Here is a 21,023-nt window from a genome sequence, read left to right as displayed (position 1 = left end):
CTGCTGACGCAGGGCTATGTACAGCTGGTTGCCCATGATTGTTGAGGTCTTCTATGCAACTGAATATGTTATATGTCTCTCCACTCAGAGAAACCAGTCTTGTAAAAAGAACAAGCTCATCCTCGGTTTCTAAGATTGGGTATCCATTGAAAAAAAGTTATTGAACTTCAATCTGTAGGACCAAAGGTCTGAGCAAAACACTGTGCACAAAGCACATGAAGCTAAATTGGGAGGTGGGAGGGAAAATAATAGTGTAATAATGGAACTTCTGGAAAATACAAATAAGCCTTTCTCAGGTGCTGAGAGGGTTCTTTTGATTTCTACCTTACTCCTTCAGCAGAACTTCTAGCAAGATTAACTAACTGAGATCTTGATATTTTTCCTGATTCTTACATGATCATTCAAAAGATTGTGCTGACTGGGTTTCCTAATTGTGCTGATTTACAAAAGATTAGCAAGACATGCAACCTGGGAACAACATACGACATTGTGGAAAGGCCAGATATGCTGGCTAACCTGAAACAAAGCTCAAACGCAAAAGAATGTCCAAAAACAGGGAAAAAAAAAATTTAATATTAATACTTTACAATCACTGACTGAAGATCCTTCCATATGAAAATCTGCAACTAGTTTACAAGAACGAAATTAATGTAGTCCTAGAACACACGTGAAATGTATAATGCTCATGTATGGTAACTACTTACAGATGTGAATATTGCAGAAGAGTAACTTGCCTAATTGGGAACTATACATTCTTTAGCTTCCTTGTCCTATGCTCTACCCTTACAGGTTATTCTCTTGCCATTGTTAAAAAAAAAAAAACAAAAACAACCCTTACATTTTTAATTAAAATAAACTCCCCGTTTCTACAGGTTATTCTCTTGCCATTGTTAAAAAAAAACAAAACACCTTAAATTTTTAATTAAAATAAACTCCCCGTTTGTAAATCCTTTTATAAATAATATAGGCTTGACTCACACTCACATGAAACTCAGAGAGTACACACTAATACCTAGTTGCTAAGGAGCAACTATAAGGTCATGTATTTATAAGGTCAGGTTTGTCAGGGTTCAGGAATGAACTGACATAATAACTTGTTCTTAGTTCTGTTAAAAGTCTCTCTCAAAATAGCCATCTTAATTTATTGGGTAGAATCTTCCAAAATCTCCTCACTAAGGTCAGGATGGAGGTATGAGATGAAATCACAAAATCTACACAGCAAATTTCTGTTCCCTCACATTTTCTCTGGATTATCAGTATTTTAAAGGCATACATTACCATGTCACAAATAACTATCGTTTTAGTACAAAACCAAAGCTAATCTAAATTTTGCCATTACCACTCAGAATAGGTAATCAGTTTGCTTTCTGTGATCTGAATCAATGTGTCCACTAGGTGGTGGTGTGGTCAACATAAATTGCTGAAGTAGCGCTACAGGTGACTAACTCAAAAGTAGAACCATGAAAACAATTTGCCCCTGAACTGTAATACTATTGTCGAGTGACTGCTGCATTTCCCTTTATGGATGGAGGCTTTTGCCTCGTGCTTAAATACACAAAATTTAAGTTAAAAAAAAAAAGTTTCCCACCTCAGTCCCAATTAAAGTAGGACGGATATAAAGGCTGGCAGCGGTTGAGTATGGGACCCACTCCTTTTCCACTTCCACAAGCTTCCGGATGCACTCTAACAGCTCATTCTGGTCAAAACACTGGGAAGGAAAAGCAAAGGGAGAAAAGCAAATGGAAAAATACAGCCTGAACACTCCATGGTCTTTATAGATTTGCATGCTAAGGGGAACACTTTGTCAGGATATGTAACAGTGACAGTCCATAGAGGTTCACAGGACTACATCATCTGCCTTGAGTTCATTTCTTACAGAATTTAAGATCCCATAGTCTTTGCCACTGTGCCTTTTTATACAGCACCCTGAATGCGCTCCTTCTGCTACAAAGTCTCCTGAGATGGTAGAAAGGAGCCATTGACCCTTCTCGCCTCCAAAGCACATGGTGGCATGCTGCAAGCTATGGCACCACCTTTTCTGCAGAAGAGTGTTTTGGGTTACAGTTCCAAAGGGCCCACCAAGTCTCCCACTTTTTCAAAGTTGCAAAGTTCTTACAGTAACAAAGCTAATAAGCATAGGAGGAAATTCACTGGCCAATATACAACTGCTACACGCAGTGTTAAGTTGCTAGCATGACCACAAATGAAGGCACTCAGAGGCTGAAGGACTTAAGTGGAAAGAAGGAAGAACATTAGCGCCAGAACAATTTCATCAGCTGTCTGCATGCAAATAGCTGCAGAATAGTGCTCATCCCTCAGAACCAGACTGTGTACATCACAGACTGTGAGGCAGCAGGGAGACAACAAAGAAAGAAAAACACTGTTGTGATTTAGAAGAAAAATGCGTTTCAAACAGTTCACTGAATAAGATCTCTTTTAACAAAGCTTAACGGAACTATTCAAGAGTTAGTGTGTTTGATAAATGTTACACTACTGTAGAGTTTCAGAGATTTTGCACTCTAAAAATAAAAATATACTCTGACATACTGGCAGAGTTGCTCGTCTTGCTGATCGTGCCATCCTGTCCATGTTGAGGGTTGGCCGGAACAGGCGGATTTTGCCATCCACTCCTCGGTAAGCCTTCATTCCTTCAAACAACTACCAAGCCAAAAAGGAGGGGAAAGAAATCAAATAATAATTGAGACACGTTATCCCATGATGATCTGTGCAAAAGCAGAACACACCCTTTAGAAATAAAAGAACTTCACTTTCCTGCTTACAGTACTCAAAGCATAAATGCTAACTAGTTAATCCTTGCAACACACTCCTGTGAGTTAGTATTATGAAGTTTATATTACAAAGACAACCTGCCTATGCTTCAAATACATCTTTCTCTATCAGGGGACTTAATGATAATAATTTTTTTCATAATTTGGTTACAGCAATTAAAATTTGTAGCATGTGTTTGACTTAACTATTCCCTCACATCCTGACTGATTCCTAAGGCTGAGCCAAAACAGTATTATCACTTACGGAAAAGATCTATAAAGTTTAATTATATAGTTAATTATTTTTAGGGCTCTGTCCAAAATGCATTTTGGTAGGAAGCATAGAATAAGGTTATTAAGCAAACTCTGCTGCAGTTCTTGCTGTAGTTGTAGCAAAATCTTGGTCACTTATTTCCCCCGTATACCCCTACGCTGTGGATGGGGGTTTAGCTATCATAAGAGACAGATGCATCAGCCTTGCATTAGAGGAAGAATGCATGGAACTATTTTATCTATACTTTATGGGAAACTTCAATTAGTCATAATTATCCCATCAAACTGCTTAATCTGGATGACTGGTGTTGACAATTGACCAGAAACCCTTACCCCCACCAGTGCCCTCCCAGCATTAACATCTCCTAACCACAGCAAAAAACATATGCCAACAAAATATCCATAGTTATTTTCAGTTACAGATTGATAACTCTCAGTTATAGCTATAGACAGAAAACACATATATTATATAAGCTCACATTAATATATACAGGTATTATTTAGATTTAGTATTGAAGGATCACTTATGCTTACAGACAAGAGTTCAGATTTTTAGAATTTAATTTCTAAAGCATTTATTTATACATTAAATTTCAGTATAAGTTCTATGAATTTAATTGCATCATTGCTGTCAGTCTCGTCAGAATTCTCCTCCTGACTGTTCCACAAAAAATGGCTGGAAATACATTCTCTGTGGTTGGAAGTCTACATATGCAGGTTTTTTACTTGGAAAAAAAGAATCCTGTATTTGTGTATAAGTAATTTTAGTAGAATACTCAAGGTTTCATTATTATTAAATTCTATAATGTTTTCCCATAAGGATCAGTGCAATGCAATGTTTAGAAAGCTTTTCTGCGGTCCCATGACAGAGCTAGGTCCTTCCACATGACAAATTTTAATTGGGTTGTAACTGGGTTGCAGGAATCCCGGCAATTTACCTTAGGCTACATGCCAACTATGTAGCAGAACCAGAATTAGAACCGAGAACTTTTTGCCTTCAAAATGTATCTTATTCTTATGGCAATGCCAACCTTATTAAAAGCTTTGTATGCATTTTTGAAAAAGAAACTTTCTAGGATAAACACTGTAGCTACAAGAAAAAAATTCTATCTTTAATAAAGGATGACATAGCTGGTGGTATCGTTGATACTTTGATATGATTTTTATTGGGCCAGTTACTAATACCACATTTCTGTAATGCTATCATCTTATCACAGAACAGTTGTTTCCCCCCACCCTTCTCCCAAACACAATCACAGAACTTTTAATGAGAGGGAAGAGGAAGGAATGTTACTAAGATTTGATCAATGGTTTGAGAGAAGTAAGAATCGCATCATTACTGAAACACAAAGCCTTCTCAAGCTGTTAAATCTTTTTTTCTCCAAAAAGAAATACTTTTAACCTTCCAGAGCCCAGTAAAACCTTTCACTCGTTAAAAAGGGAGACAGTGATGTGTTCCAGAAATGCTCAACTTGAATAAAAGCAACTGCTGTGGTTGCTTGATGGTTGGTTGCTACAGTGGTGTGCAAACAATATTATCTGACATCTGTACATCACAGGAGCTGGATCTGGAGTTCAGCAGATCCAGACTATCACACTGCATCATGGAGGGCAAGGAGAAAGGGGAGGGAATGCCAAATTCATCGTTTTTATTATACCCACTGTGTATTCATTGAGCCACAGCATTGGCACCAGATTCTCCTCTGTCTGTCCTCTTGGCTAGAGGAAACGTGATGCAATAAGGGTAAAAGAATAAAAAAAAATGGAAAAAAAAATAAGAGCATATTCATATTAGCAATGATTTCAGACTGGGCCAGAGGCCAAGCATTAAAGCAATATGCTACTAAGAGTGAAATATAGATTTGGGACTCCAGCGTGGTTTCTTACTTCTTGGGCAGATCAAGAGCTGCAGCCTTAGTCACAGGGGCCTGTTGTAATTTATACAGGACCTTTGGAGGCTTGGTGACTAGATGAGGAAAAAACCAACAACAACAAAAAATGGTGAAGGCAGGAGCTCAGGGACAGCAAGCAGGAAAAAGCTTGATCCTTCCCTTATACCAGTGGTTTAAAAAAAAAAAAAAAAAAAAAAAGCAAAAGAAAAGAAACAATAAAAGAAGCACAAGCAACTCCACTGACTTCAGTGGAGACACTCCCACCTATCCAGAAATGGGAGGAAAAGCAGGCTTCCATTTCAGCATATTGCCCTACAGAGGCTCCCACACAGATGTGAGTATAGCCAAAGCTGCTCTGCAGACACAGAAGGCAGCTTTAGACAGTAAGCAGCTAAGCACGGAAACTTAACCACGCTGGTTTCCGACTTAACATTTCACTTTCCAAAGTTCCTTGATGTATATTCTCTGCTTAAATACACTTGTATATGCTGAATGCATCAGATCTAGTTCCAAGCTCTCCAGACTTGTTTGGAGTTGCGAACAAGCATCTGTCTAGTCTGTCCTGCAATCCAAGCTATGAACCTTTAAAACAGCTTAAAATAACTTTCACAAAGTGCATGTTCAGTCTCCAAATTAAAGCTATCTTGGAATCTCACACAGTTTCATCCAGTGCTTCATTAAGTCACATCAGAGACAGTAATTGGACCGATTCACTGTCAGTGAACTAGAATGCTTTCTCAAATCAATTTGTTACCACACAAGAATGGGCTCACCTTCACTAGGCTATAAAGTTAAGTGAGCGGGAATCCACAGGCCAGAGTTGCTTCTGAGTTATATTAACATAATCATAACCCTGTTTTAAATAATGGAATTATTCTGGAAGGACATCAGTTAACAAAACAAAATGTAAATACTAATAAACTTAAGATAGCAATAGTCCTTGTATTACAAAGCCATGGCTTCAAGAGCTAATGAAACAAAATGGTAGTTTCCAAATCGATTCAGTACTCACTTCTATAGCATAATGCAGAGATGAGGAGGCCGGATGCAACGAAAGGTTCTCAAGCGGCTTAATATAAGGTTTCTCCCATCCTGAAGCCAAGGACCATTCAATTGTCAGCATATTATCAGTGAACACAGTTCCAAATACCAAACCACTGGGGTCTGGTTTTTCCTTGAAAGTCGTAGCTGGGGTGATAATCAAGTCTGAAGCCTGAAGGAACATGAAGGCAAAAATTAAGTGTATAAAAATAATTAAGCCAGACAGACTATTCTGCATCAGTGAACATGGACAAATGCAATATTTTATCTGCAGGGATATTTAATGACAGAATGGTTAAAGGTGGCTAACCTCTCAGTAGCTGGCAAAGTATCCATAGTGTGTATGCACACATATACATAGTGCTGCTTATACCAGAAGTAGTTAGCAGATTTTGAAGCACTGTTAAGCGGAGGAAGCAGTACAAGGTGTAAAACCAGAAAATTAGCAGATGAAAATTTCTTGGACATTTAGATTAACACATCTATACAAGCTCCAGAAACACCCAATTGCTGTACCTCAGAACATAAGCTGATCATCAGAAATTAATCCCTCTCACAAGTAAGTAGATATGTTACGCTGATTTTCCTTTAATGCATAAAACTAGTGTGAGAGATCAGAGCAAGCAGTCAACAGATTACTTGGGTCACACTAGGTTGTTCATTCAAATTCATATTTTCCTAGAAAGACTCCATTAGCAAAGAAGGCTAAATGTTTCCCTGCATTATTAACCGTAGAGACCTTCTCTTACAAGCCACGACTAGCTACAGAAATGCAGCATAGTTTTTTGTACTGGTTTTGGCTGGGATAGAGTTAATTTTCTTTATAGGAGCTCATAAGGTGTGAATCATCCTAAAGAACAGCAGGTGAAGAAGGAAAGCAGGATCTCTGGCATGTCACTCCCCTTTTATACACAGATAGGGGCTAAACAACTAGGAGGGGCTTATGAAGTGGGCAGAGTCTTAATCCACCCTCTCCATTCCCTTCCCTTGCCATCTGAGCATTTAAACTGTGCTTGTCAGAGGCAAGGAAGAATTCAACAAAGATTGTATTCAAAGCTCCATTTCCGTTCCTAACATGACTCAGATAACATTGACCCTTATTACAGACCCCCAAGTGAAATCTTACTTGGGAACATCTAGAATAGACTGGAAGACAGGTAGTTCAGACTTGTTCAAATGATTTGCATGTGCACTAAAGAGGCAGTTCTGCAAGAGATACATCACTGACTTCTCAGACTCAGCATGCATTTTGCAAAGTAAGAAAAAATTAGTCCCAAGCTTTTGAAAAAGAACACACGCACACACCCCTTTCTCTGTAAAAAAACCTGATTTTCAAGACGTCTTTCATGAACAATGGCCTATTTTTTATGATTGGTTGGTTTTGGTTTGGGTTTGGGGTTTTTTTTTGCTTAATGGCTTAGATGTGAAATTAACTTAGAGCTGGAGCACATGAATAGCTAAAAGCTTGTTTCAAACTATCTCCAATTACAGATATTACAGTGCATTAGCCTGGATGAACTAATACATAATCTGATGAAACAATAATTACTCTTCTTAACTGTTTATAGTACCTTTTATCCTGCTGACAGTGAATGCTTCAATGGGAAAAGCACTACTTAATGATGTCTTGAAAATAAAACTGAATTTTACCTGACAACCTGTTATCATGCGCTTTGGGGAAAAAAAAAAAAAAAAGATATCACAGATCAAAATAAAAGCCACAAAGGAGTGTTTGGAAGTATCCACAATGCAAGACTCGGCTCAGGAAAACACTTATGTGGGAGCAGGATGTCAATGGGGCTTAAGTGAGGATGTAGGACACAGTTATATCCTTGGCTTTATCTTTAGACAAAATCACAGCTTCTAAAGAACTCCTACTGCCAGTGGTATTAACTGCTCTCCCTGAAGTCAAGGCTTCTGTCTCATCTTAGGTCGTTTTCATTAAGGTAATTATCTTTACAATAAACTGGCCTGGGGACCAGAATTATCATATGAAGTCTCATCCCCTAGAACCCCTCCCATCAGTGTGCTAATTTCTGCTTTGATGCCTCAGTTTGACACTTCCTTAGCTGTGGTAACACAACTAGTTGAAAGGCAGTGCTATAAAACTGTTTGCTAAGCTCATCGGGGTAAACAAATAGCTTTTACTTTAAGGATGGGGAAGGATTTTAACCTGGGTCTTCTCACAGGCCCACAAGCACATGTAGAGGGAGCAGTGAGCTGCAGCCACAAATGAAGAAACACGCTCACTTGGGGGCATTTGGGCATTTTTTGACTCAGTTTTGCCACCAAAGATACTGCTCTGGATTTGGAGGCCTGGTGTTCAAGACAGCCTTGGACAGAGTCGCTGTCATGTGAGTAAAAATTTAATAAGACTATGCTGATGAAATGCAAGCACACTGTTATGCTCTAATGTTTAATACAAAGAGGGTCCTAGATGCAGAGTCACCCCTATGCTGCTGGCTCATTACAGATAATTAGATAAGAGGTGGGCCAAGTGCTCACTCCTGCAAGTTCAATAAAATGGGTACTCCTGTGTGATGGGGGAGTCACACAGCAGTGACTATGGCTCAGAACAGTAGCCCACGCTGCTTAGCTCCCAGCCCCAAGGATTGGGGACCTCCTGCAGTCACAAACAGAAATCACTGGACTGCATGTCAGATTGAGTCACCTGAAGGCAAGCCTAGAGAGGTAGGTAGCTATGATGCTTATCCAGAAAAGAAGCAAGTAATTCCTGGACCACGGGGCTTCCTGGAGCTGCACACCCTGAACAAGGAGCTCACTTCCCCTTTATTCATTCTACTGTATTTTTATCCCTCTTTTTACCAAGCAGCAAGTAGTGCAAGTTAACAGCATACAAAATAACCTCAATCTTTCAGAATCCCAATGCTTTTTATGCCAAGACACTGTCAAGTGCTGCAATACATTCTTTTTTTTCCATGGAGGGGGATGCAGGGGGGTGCACTGGAGAACCCATCCTTGGGGCACCCTCTCCCACAGTGTGGTCTGCAGCACAAGTTATTGCCAGCACCCTGAAACTCTTCTAGGTCCCTGAGTAATAAGACCCCCTATACAACATCTCACCTGGCCTACAGACCCTTTTGGCTTAACTTGCCCAGAAGTCCTGTCCCAGCATTTTATGGTGCTGTTCAAGCAGCATCAGCAGGAGGGAAACCAAACACACAGAAGAACCCACGCAAAGAGAGCAGAGAAAGGCCAGGTGACTCATATCAGGAGTGCTTATTAAGTATCAATGCCTATTACGTTAATATCACTCATTAAAAAATTATCACAGTGCTACCATCACCTATGACCTTTATAAACAGAAATTCATTTCTTTCCTTTGTCAACATTCCCCCAGCCCTGAAAGCAGCATATTAAGGATGCATGAGGGATTGGCATTAACACCCATCCAGATCTCTGCTGTTTGTACTGCCAATACAAAGGGCAATTTTCAGCTAGGTTTGTGTTTTGCTTGCTTTGTTTATCAACGTGCTCTCGAGCACCTTCTGACGCTGCTGCTTAATAAAACCATTAAACTGGAAGGAAAACTGGTAAATGCAGGAACAAAAAGGATAAGGAAGACAAAAAAAGAAACAGATGTGGCACACAGTCTATTGAGTGCAGCTATTCAGCCCCTGTTGCCTAAAGTAAACAAAGACATAGTTCTAGCCCTGCAAACTCTCCATGTCTCAGCAGTACAGTGCGTACAAGATGTATGTGCCTAGGTCCCAGCCCAGGGCACTCCAGTAAGAAATAGGAAGAACCAGATTGCCCTGCAAAAGGGAGTGGTGGGGAAGCCAGCTGCATACTGTTCATTTTCAGGGCCTATATAGCAACACTACACTTACAAGCAGCCACTGTCTTGAGCAGATGCATTTTTTTGAATAGCCCCTATCTGAAAAGTGCCTGCTGATTCCAACGCAACTTCTTCCAGAGCAAAGCTTTGCTGAGCCCAAATAAAGAAGATGCATTGTGACCTCCTGAAACTAAAATTCATCATTTGATCAAAACAGATCTTGTCAGTTATGAGCTAGGTCAAATTAAAAGTGACATGCTGGTCAGTGTCAATTTTAACCAAAGCTGTAGCAAGACATTCTGGCATCCCTAGCCAAGATGTCAGTTTAATGCTTATTCTACCCTGCCTTTGCAATAGCCTTAAGTGGATTTGGAGCTGACAGCAGCCTCTGGCCAGAGCTGTTACTCTCATTACCACACTCTTACCTTTCTTAGCCTAGAGAGCTGTCTCGGGTAGGTGCAGATGGCAAATGCATGTTTTGTCCTACACTTTCTGTCAAGTTTTGCCAACGCCTTCCCAAATGATCCTTGGCTGCGGTTATTTTCACTGCATTGAAACTACTAGACCATAAGCAGTAGGTTGAGCAGCTGTAACATACCCAAACTTTTCTAAACACTGTGCTGGGCCAAGCGTTTCTGTCACTTACTTGAGTAAGAACAGAACTGGTAGCCTCAGCTGTAAAACAGCTTACACGTTACCTAAGTATAATAGCAAGTTTCAGCAGAGATCCTCAAAACATTAACATCCACTTGGTGAGACTGACTGTAATCTACTCTGATGAAATAAGTAACCTCCCTGACTTCTAGTCAAGGTGATTCATTCAAGATCACAAAGCAACTGCAATTATTATTTTTTATTACTTATGCTGAGTTTGTAAGCATATCCTAGGAAAGATCAGGGCCTTCTGATGCAATAACCGACACGGAAGGGTAGGCCAAATTGAATAACTTGTTTTGCCCTTGCCCTTGTGAACAGCAAAATGTGGCTGCAGTAGCAGAGCAAATTTTGAGGAGGAGACAGATTACAAAGAGCATGAGGAATTACTATAAAGGGGAAAGGTAACAAAGCTTAGCTGGAGGGTTGGAGAGAATGAGGCTGGGACTAGACAGAATGGTTTTGAGAAGGGCTCCAGGCATGAGGATGTCATTTTCCTGCCATTCAGTCCTTATGGCTGTGGCACCCTCATCATTGCTTTTAAGTCCTCCCCAGCACATATATCTCTACCCAGGAGGCCATTCTTTCTGCTGGAGCAGCTACTTTTGCCCCACAACACCTTCTGCCTGGCTTCCTGAACCCAAGGCTCCTCCTATATGACAGACTGAGGCAAAGAGGTTTGCATTGCCAAAGAGAAGCAGTGGTGGTGAACTAAATTGAGGATACTAACCAGGCTGAAGAAAGTGGCTCGTTAATTCACCTTTGGAAGCTGAAACCATCCCTTCTCTTAAATAAGTTTTTTTTGGCCTTGCAGCCAATAAGCAAGTTACCACCTTTCTCCTGTAACTCATTCAGCTCCATCACTTTCCAGATGTCGAGCTGCAGGTGGTAGAGGATTGTCTCCATTTTCTTGCTGACCTAAGCAGTGATCTTAGCTGGCTGGAGAAGCTCATCCATTAGATATTCCAGCCCAGCAGCCTCACAGAGCAGGGTTCAGGCTACTATATGTTGCACATAATTGCTCCTGTAGAGCAGCTACTACAAGCAGCCCTACACTACAGGGAATTGCAACCTGATCCAGGAAGAGCCTTCATCATATGGGCCTGCTTTCTGTAGGCAGACATCATGAATCATGCTTAACAACTACTACTGCACACAAAAAGAAGGCTTGTGCCAAACTATTGCCAAACTCTGAGGCGAATCAGAGATGACACACCAATTCCTCCATCAGTGGTATCTGAGCAGACAGCAGCAGGGCCTTGCTGCCTTGCAACAAGAAAGTCGGAAAAAGTTATGGAGGCTGTGTGTGGTGTTAGGGAAACTGGTACTTTTCTCCTCCACTGAGACAAAATCAGCAATGACCTGTTCTGCCTGTTCCTAAACCCCGCCTTAGAAATAGAAATGCTGAACAATGCTCCAGTAGATGAAACCAACGGTAACCTCTTCTAGCAGGTGGTATTTTTGTCTAGTTTGTCTGACTTACTACCTCTCAGATCTATCCACTAATCTCTAGCTGACACCACAGCAGCATTTACTTGAGTAAAAAAAACAGATTTATGTCCTACAGGCCTTGAGTAAACCAAGGTCAGTGGTTTTGTTTCTTTTCCCATCCTCACCTTCTTTGGAAAAGACTGCTAGTTTTCTGGGGCAGAGACCATCACTATCTGTGTAGGGCGAAGCCCTGTATGGCTCGTATCACAATAATAAAGTCTATAGTAGAAACAGTAAGAAAGATAAGAGTTCCATCAACTCAAAACAGAGTAAGACAGAGTTAAATAAATTAGAAATCTATTACTAGCTAGTAAGTATAAAAAGTAATGTTAATGTAAGCCATCCTATAATCCCTTTACCATCATTACTATTTTAAATGTATAGCAGAGCCTGAGGCTTGAGAATGGGAAGTGCGCCAAGGTATAATAAGATTTGAGCAGGAAGAAAGCCCTAATTTTCCTACTATGGAAAAATAAAGAGAAACAAAATATAACAAAATATCTTGTGCAACCACAAGACGAATACCCAGAAATCTTTCAACATAAAGCTTCCCTGAGACTTCATCTGAGAATATTTTGGCACATGTAATGGGACTGGGGCCTGGAATCATTGCATCAGGTTGACTGTACACTGGGTAATAAACCACAGAACAAATGACAAAGCAAAAGGCAGTCAAGGCTCTGAATAATCAGTCAATCATGGAAACAACAGAAAATATGGCTGGAAGGACTTCTCCTAGTCCATCCTCTGCAAGGCATCTAACCTAAACTACTCATAACAGATATTTATCAAATATTTGTCAAACCAAACAATGAGCTTCTGCTACACTCTTGCAAGCAATGGGAAGAAAAGGAGAAGAGCACAACATACTGTTGGCTTCTTTAACCTTTGCCCTGACCTGACGGATGCTCCAACTCCGATGCAGGAATGTTTGGTTTGGAGCAGTAGGCAGGGAAGTAAACCTCCTCTGACAAGACAACAGATAAGTGGTTGGTATTGACATGGACTTCTTGCCTTAGAGAATGAAAAGATCACATAGGACAGCAGCACAGCTGAAAATGCAGTCTGAAGATCCCAAAAGGCACCAGAAGGGAAATAAAGATGTTGGAAAGCTACAGTCCAGCTAGACTGTAGAGAAAAAACATTGAAGAAAACAGTCTTGCCCAACAAAACACTCAAGCACATGGATAATGCATAATATCATTGATTTCAATGGCACAAACTAAATTTTAAGAGTTTTACCATTATGTGCTAAAATGTTGCCCTGCACCAACTCCCATTGATTTGATCCAAAGCCCGTTTAAGTTAATCAAGACCCCTTCCTCCAGCTTTGTAGGAATTTGGATTGTAAGGAAGACAAAACTACCTGAATCTTTATAGCCTCACCCATGATTTCTACTGCTTCAGGAAAATTAAATGGACTAGTAATGGGTTTGTTCTGGGGGTTTTTTTTGTCCTTTACTCATTAGTCTGTTCTCCACTGACACACGTTTCGGAACATATATATTCTTAAAGTTAAGGAAGATGAGGGAATGGGGTTCCTACAGATCCTAAGGAAACCTTCTACCTGATATTAAGGCAAGCATCTATTTGATTTTAATGGGGTCTATCTCCTCTATGCCAGCTAATGGTATTTTCAGGTCTACAAAAAACAGTCATTTAGTAATCTCACCTATCAAAGAATTACATAAAACATTTCAAATATGACTACCTCTTTAAAATATAAACCACCAAAATGCTGACAAGGCTATTAAACATAGGAACAGAAACATTATGAAATTTTAGTTGTGTAAACTATTTCTGTTTGCTAACAGCTCCTCCAGTTAACCAAGTGGGGTGATCAGAAAGTGTGAATAGGGAGGAAGTATGAGGCTTTAATGCAATCATTGCACTGGACTGAAAAACACGCTGTTGTTACTGCTGGCCAAGTTAGCTATATAAAAATCCTCTTTGGCCATGCAACTGTGCTTCATGTTTGCAATGTAGCTATACCTGGGCTTTTGAATAGAAAGAAGCAATTCCATATAGAACAATAAGGGAAATCACAGACTGCAATTCTGTAACAGCTCAATTTCTTGTACAGAAAGTCCTCTCATAGACTCATACTCAAACATTTCCATAAATTCAAAACTAGGACTATTCTTCACTAATGGAACACATTAACTAATTGCACTATTCATATTATTCAGTATTAGTATATACTGCTTCTTCTCAAAAGATCTGACAGTTCAGTTAATGCCGTTCCTGATGCTATGCTGCGTCTTGCCTCACAACCACTGTATTTCTGCATTGTAGCATAAACACAATGTTCCATTTTTAGAAGGAATTTGCCTGGGAGAAGGTTTGAGTCTAACACAAGCTGAGGGCTCACACTGGCCTGCGACACAAAACTAGAATAGAGAGATCTGTGACATTTCACAGATACCACATTTTTGTACAGCAGTGCAGTGTTTTAGATGTTCAAATAATGCTGTATGAAAACAGAACTTATACATTTGGGCCACAAAGATCTAAGACACTACTGTCTCCTAGTTCAGGAAACACTATCATTTCTATTTCACACAAAGAAATTGAAACAAAAAAATGAGATATTTACATCTAAGCTTTTCTAAAAATGTAGCCATAATGAAGGAAGAAATGAATTGCAAACCTAAATTTCAGATAAACAGACTGGAAATATTTTGTCTAAGTAGCCTGACCAGTCACAAACACGTTATGTGGAATAGCCGAGAATAGAATCATAATCTCACACGTCCAAGTCCTGAGCAGTTCAATTAAATCTTCTTACCCTGATCTCAATAAGCTTGCAGACATGCAGTGAAGTGGATTCATGGAATGAAGGCATTCACAATTTATCATCTCATATGGAATTTCAAAAACTTTTGGGAATATAAATTGCATTCATGGTACAGTCTCTTACATAGAGGTTATGGGAATAATTTCAAACATTCAGTGAACCACACCTGCCTTTTTCTCTTATCCCACCTCCCTCTCACACTGGCAGACAGAAAATAAACTTACAATTCACCATGAATTTCAATGTTTGATCTGCTGCTAAAACTGCCACATTTTGCCAATTCATTCCATTCAGTACTTTCCTAGAAATGGGGACTAAGTACAGGATTAAGATAAAAAAAAATCCAGTTCCCTAGGCTGTTAGTTCATGGGAGTTAGGATATAGAGATAATTTCAAAAGCAAGCAGAAAGGCCAGCAGAATACTATGGAAAACCCCCCTAAATTCTCTTCCTAAATTGTAGTTCCTGTTCATGTGTTTTCAGTAAAGAAAACATTTAATACCAAATCTGGGGACTTGCTGTCACAATGACATTAAAATTTAAGAGTTCTTGGAAAGAGGGGTGGACACCATGGATTTTACACATTTTGGAGTCATATAGTTTCCTTTGGGAATCATTGGCTGGTGCTAAAGCCCCACATTTTAACAGCAATTCTTCGCCTTGGTAAAAATAAATCCAGAAAATTATACAAGCCGAATGGAATTTCCAAAATTCTAGTACAATTACTGTGCTTTTATGGACACCAACTATATCTTAAGTTCCTAGTTAAAAAGAAGATAAAGTATCACTTTCTTTGTGCTATAAATCAACTCAGCCAAACCGTCCTCTGGCTGTTTTTCTAGGACTTGCCTTTTATCTTGGCTAAAATCTCCTGTTATTTGCTGAAGACAATTAACTTTATTTGCAAATCCTACAGCTTCAGATAGTGGGAAAATCAGTTTCTCTACTACAGCTTACAAAACCTATTTGCTAAAAGCCTGCAACTATTGGAAGGATGTTACCCACCTGAAGAGAAACACAGAACTACTTGCCACCAAGCTAAAACCAAAGAGAGCTGCCACAGATCTCAAATGCCACATTATAGATCAGTTCCCGACGGCACGAGAAACCTACTTGCAGACTGTTGGGAAATCATCCCTTAGCGACCCATGGAAAAATTTTCACAGCACTAAGAACTTGTCATTGCTCAGTAGCATTTCTTGGCTACTACAATCCTGAAGCAATGACACTACTGCTACTTCTCTATGATAACAAGCTTAATTTAGAAATATTGATGTGCCAAGTAGAGCCATCAGCAATACTAAGCTGCATTAATGTATCCTCCACCTGTCCATGCAACTTGCATGGTCTCCTTCAGGAAAGGCACTTTCTCCTAGCAACCAAGAACCACTGAAACATTCATTAACACATATTGGGCTCTGTTTCTTCTCTCTTTTGTCAAAACTGCAAGCACACTGTGGGCTGATCATTACTGGACCTAGACCCATACTCTCCTAATAACTGCTATGAAAGCAGCAGATGTAAGTCAGTCTTGCCCAGCTATTATTAGTAATATTCAAAAGAGTTTGTGCAATGCTTGTGTGGATGCAGAACACCACAGAAACCACTCAGCACTCAGTCTTCTCTGTGCTGTAGCTGGCTTGCCTCTTGGCAGGTGAAGATGAGGGAATGGATTTGACTGCAAATCACCTGAAGTAATTCTGCAGCATATACATACCTTGCTAGGAGGCATAATCAAGTGATATATAGGCACTGAGATCTAATAATATTATTACTCACCAATCTTTTTTAATTCAACACATGACAAAAAGCAAATAATTTTACTGCCACTGATGAAAAGCTAGAGTGAATAGATTCAGCTGAAATCAAGATAAGATCAGAATGACCTTTTCTAAAGCAATGCCCAGTCCACAAATGCTAAATACTGTTATGACAACAACAGAATGGGCCCCTAGCTTGGCATCCTGATCTAACAGTAGCTACAGCTATGTACTTCCATGGAAATGATATGGAGATGAGCTACCAAATGGTAACTGAGACAGTTTTACCTTAGGAGGTTCAGACCGGACATCAGAAAAAAACCATTTTCTTAAAGAGAGTAGTGCAGCACTGTTCAACAGACAAAGCCACAGCTGGCCTGGTCTGGTGCTGATGAGAGCCCCACTTTCAGAGGGAGGATGGACTAGATGGCCTATGGTTCTAAGACACAAAATATCTGGAGATGCTTTATTGTATAATGTTATATGCATGTGCACACACACACACACACACACACACACACATATAAAGATATCCAATTGGTCATCTTTCTTTTTCTGCTTCAAGACAGTTTATATAAAAGCAGTTTTCCTATATATACATTTTGGGGAGCTACTGCTCATCACAGCATCAAGATACTGGTAAATTTCTGTAATAAATTTTTCCCCGTACAGCTTAACATAAAAGTAAAGGAAATGTTCTATCTGATCAATCAAAATTTAAAATGGCAATGTGGGGCATTCTCCTAACACTCCCCCAACCCCAAAACCACAGAAGAATCAACAGCTGCAACATAACAAAAAGCCTCACTGAGTGCCCATATGCTTTGGGAGGTGAATAATTTATTGAGGTCAGTATAAAATGACAAATTGAGAACAAGCTGGAGAGGAAGAGATGTGAAAACATATAAACCATGTAAATTGCTTTATGTTTGTTAGCCTTGTACATAATGTGGCAACTATAATGTGTCTATATCCTTATTCCAAAAACATTTCAGTGTTCCCTTGATCCACATGTTCTGAGCATGTCAGAAACTTTATCTACTGCTCATATAAAATGAAAACACGAGAGAAATGCTATATACTTCCCAAAGTCTTCAAGGAGTGGAACTTTCACCATGTAACTCTAATGTTGTGCCAATGTGATACAGTCAATTAGTTTAGATCTTAAAAATATGTTTAAAACTATTAGACTAGTCTATATTTCATATGTTTTTAATCTTTGCATTGGAGGGGGAGGAAGAAAATTTGGTGAAGAAACAATATCCTTCTTTTAAAAAAACGGTGTTGGAGAATTGTTTATTCTTCATCTCTGTCAGCAACCTTTTCACATATGAAATAGTTTTCCAAAATAAAGCTTAAAACTGTCTAATATCTCAGAGTAGATTGGTCCCTCTCCCAGTTTGCAGAGTAAGTAATCCTATACCCCACTATATCTGGCACAAATTATAGATGCACTTGAGTTTCATTAGTGTAAACATGGTAATGAATCACAGCAATGTGGTTTCATGAATGTAAACATAGAAAATGCAATAATTAGTCAGGTTTTCCTTTGAAAGACTGTTTTGAAATTAGGCATATCTTTCTCCACAGAAAAAAAAGAATTTTTCCAACTCTTTCTAACACACACTGTATAACAAGAAATGCTGCATACTGCAATAACATCTAACCTACATCCTAACTGCATAGATTACTCCTGTAGTACTACCTTATTTATCACTTTAATGTTTCTAGAGTAAAATATAGACCTGTTCTTTATCTTTAATGCTATCGCATTATTTGTCAGGAATGTGAAACAAGGCAGAGAATCAGAATCAGCACAGTATGTTTTGCATAGAGACAGCCAAGTTCACAGTCCTTTCATGCAAAGGCTACGTGTTTTCAAACATGCAAGTAAAGGTCCTATTACAAGGAACAACTATATTCGTGTGAAGACACCTCCAAGAACAAAATCAATGCCTATAAAACTCTCATTGGCAATGTCTCAATTTGAACCACAAATGCCTGCACTGGAAATAAATTTTCAGTTTCTTCATACTTCATCCAGAGGTAAAATATGCTTTAGATTCTGTGGAAAAACTGCAAAGATTTTGGTAGTTTGTTTGTAGGTTATACCTGTAACATGGAAATAATCTTTATGTTCTAATTTGTACAATACCTAGCACCATGTCAGCTAATTCACAGCTTGGACTCTAAAACATTACAGCATGCAAGAAACAAGTACTAAAACATGTATCATTACAGAAAACTCACTCTGTCCAGCATCTCACACAGTTAGACGTGGGCTGGCTTTAAACTGGAAGCCATGCAAACATATTAACATAGCACTGTATTCAGTCTAGCAAGTCCAAGATCTCAACAGGGATTATTAGTTTGAGCACAGCACTGCACTAACCTGCTTACATAGCTTCCAGTCTGCCATGGGCTCACATCCCACTGGCTCGGAGCCTGGGAAGGTTGGGTCTGCGTGAAGAAGACTGTGCAGGAACACTCACAGTTATTTAGAGTAACATGAGGAGCCATTCAGATACTCCTCTTAAGCTTTTTTCATTCCACTACCACAAGTCTTCATATTAGCAAGTCAATCCAGATCCACTTGTAAACAACAGCTACTTTATTCTGCTTTGGCATAGCAGACTATCCAGTATTCCCTAGAAGGTTCGCACCATTTTGGTACACTAAATATGCAATTAAAACAAAAAAACTGAACTTTACACCACTGAAGTGCCCAACCAGTTCTACATAGCTTCAGATCATTAAAATACAGAGAAACAAAATAGGAGTAAGTAATACCTTCTTAAAGTGTTCCATGTATCAGTCTCTCAAAGAGAAAAATGTATTCCATGGCAAAAAGGTTATATAAAAACTAAAATCATCTTTCTGGATATGGATTGATAACATGAGAGAAAGAAAAGGCAATCATAGATGCCTTTAGTTTCTTAAGACCAAGTATTATGAATTCAAAGTCAGAGCTAATACACATATTAAAAGAAACCAAATCAGAGTTACATATGGAAATAGACCACTACATTATCCAAACAACATTCATTCTGTCTTGTGACAGTACAATAAGCAGAATGAATGCATTGAAGAAATTACCAGATTTTTAATCATAAATATTTAGTGCCTTAGACATAACTGTGCTATTTCATAGTATTACTGAATGCAAAAAAACATATATAAGAGCAAAACCAGATTTGCGCATTTCTTGATTCAACATTCCAAAATACATTCAGTGGTACAGAGGATGACTGCACTTTCCATTACTGGTTTCATACTCCCCTCCTAGAGATCCAATGCTGACAATAGGCAAAAACTGTAAGTCTAACTTCTTAGGTTATGGGCACAAATCACAGCCAGTTATTTAAATAAATAAATATAGAAATATGTGCATACAACAGTTGGGGGAAGGAGGAAGATTTCACTCTAGTGGAAGAAGCTGGGTAGATAAATCCTGGAGGTTTGACATCTTCTACAATACAGGAAAACATAGCATTATCACCATTTCCTTTGATGTTTCTTACCTGTTCTAGTTTGTGTCAATTCTAAATGCGATACATTAAATATCTTGTAAATCATGGACTTGTCAGGATAAGATTTTTAACTGCGTGAGTGAAATTAAGGTAGTTCAGTAGCAGGTCAAATGAACAAAGTGCCAGTTCTGACCTACTGACTTACAAGAAGCCCATGAGAATCGAAACCAGCGAGCAGCTAGCAGAGAGGCTCACTGCTTGCTTAGAAACTGTAGGTACCATTCATTCCTTTCCTCCCAGTCTCCGAGTCCACCCTCCCAAGTCAGGCAAAAATTGCAGTAAAATTTGAAGAAGCTGACCCCACCTAAAAAGCACAGCACTGCATTCTAAAAAGAAATGTCTTCAGAGGGCTAATCTGGCATTCAAACATTGGGCACCATCCACTTTAAACAATATGTTTTATGTAAGCATAAAACAAAACCATACCCTGTTTTCTACATTCCCACAATCTTGGATTACTCAGGCTACTGGCACAAAACTGCAGCTTTCTTCAGCAGAGTCAGCCCCATGGGTCAACTTGATTCCTTCAAAATATTATTAGTTATAGTTTCTGAAATTGTAAGCATAACTGTCTTCCACAGAAACGTTTGTGAAGTTCCCTAGAATGAATCCAGGCTATTTTATTTGTCATTGTCTGGTGTTATTTTTTCCTTCACTTATAGTTTTTCTTTTTAATTTGACACTGAAGTTAAAGACACTGCAAATAACTATTATAGTGCACGACACTGCAATCAGTACCTGTATTCCCATCATAACTTTCATACACACACATTCCCCAGTACAATATTTTCTAGAAAACTGTACCCCTTTCTGGTGACTGCAGCTAATCTTGAGAAACAGAGCCATAAGGCAGGAATGGACTTACAAATTAGGCTTCAGCCTGAGCCAGCTGTTTTATCTAGTATTATTCCCTTTATTACCATCTGTCCCACCTGCTAATGTGTTTTTCCACTCACACAGACTCTCCACCACAATGATTTGCCATTCTGGCTGACATACAAGTATCAATGGAAAGGAAA

The 21,023-nt window shown here is 39.1% G+C and overlaps 1 protein-coding gene across 1 annotated transcript in view; it reads right to left on the bottom strand.

Moving 5' to 3' along the window:
* BCAT1 (branched chain amino acid transaminase 1) overlaps positions 1 to 21,023 on the bottom strand; it is a 64,182-nt gene that overhangs the window by 22,183 nt on the left and 20,976 nt on the right. Inside the window, exons 4-7 of the mRNA XM_035888504.1 lie at positions 5,946 to 6,146; positions 4,704 to 4,760; positions 2,548 to 2,658; positions 1,589 to 1,708 (exon numbers count right to left, since the gene is read on the bottom strand). Of these exons, the coding sequence (XP_035744397.1) occupies positions 1,589 to 1,708; positions 2,548 to 2,658; positions 4,704 to 4,760; positions 5,946 to 6,146 (489 nt within the window). The remainder of the gene's footprint in view (positions 1 to 1,588; positions 1,709 to 2,547; positions 2,659 to 4,703; positions 4,761 to 5,945; positions 6,147 to 21,023) is intronic.

The sequence above is a fragment of the Egretta garzetta genome, unplaced genomic scaffold, assembly GCF_000687185.1.
Source record: "Egretta garzetta isolate BGI_Z169 unplaced genomic scaffold, ASM68718v1 scaffold81, whole genome shotgun sequence".
Taxonomy (NCBI): Eukaryota; Metazoa; Chordata; class Aves; order Pelecaniformes; family Ardeidae; genus Egretta; species Egretta garzetta.
The sequence above is the reverse complement of the archived record's forward strand: the minus strand, read 5'-3'. Positions and strand labels throughout refer to the sequence as shown.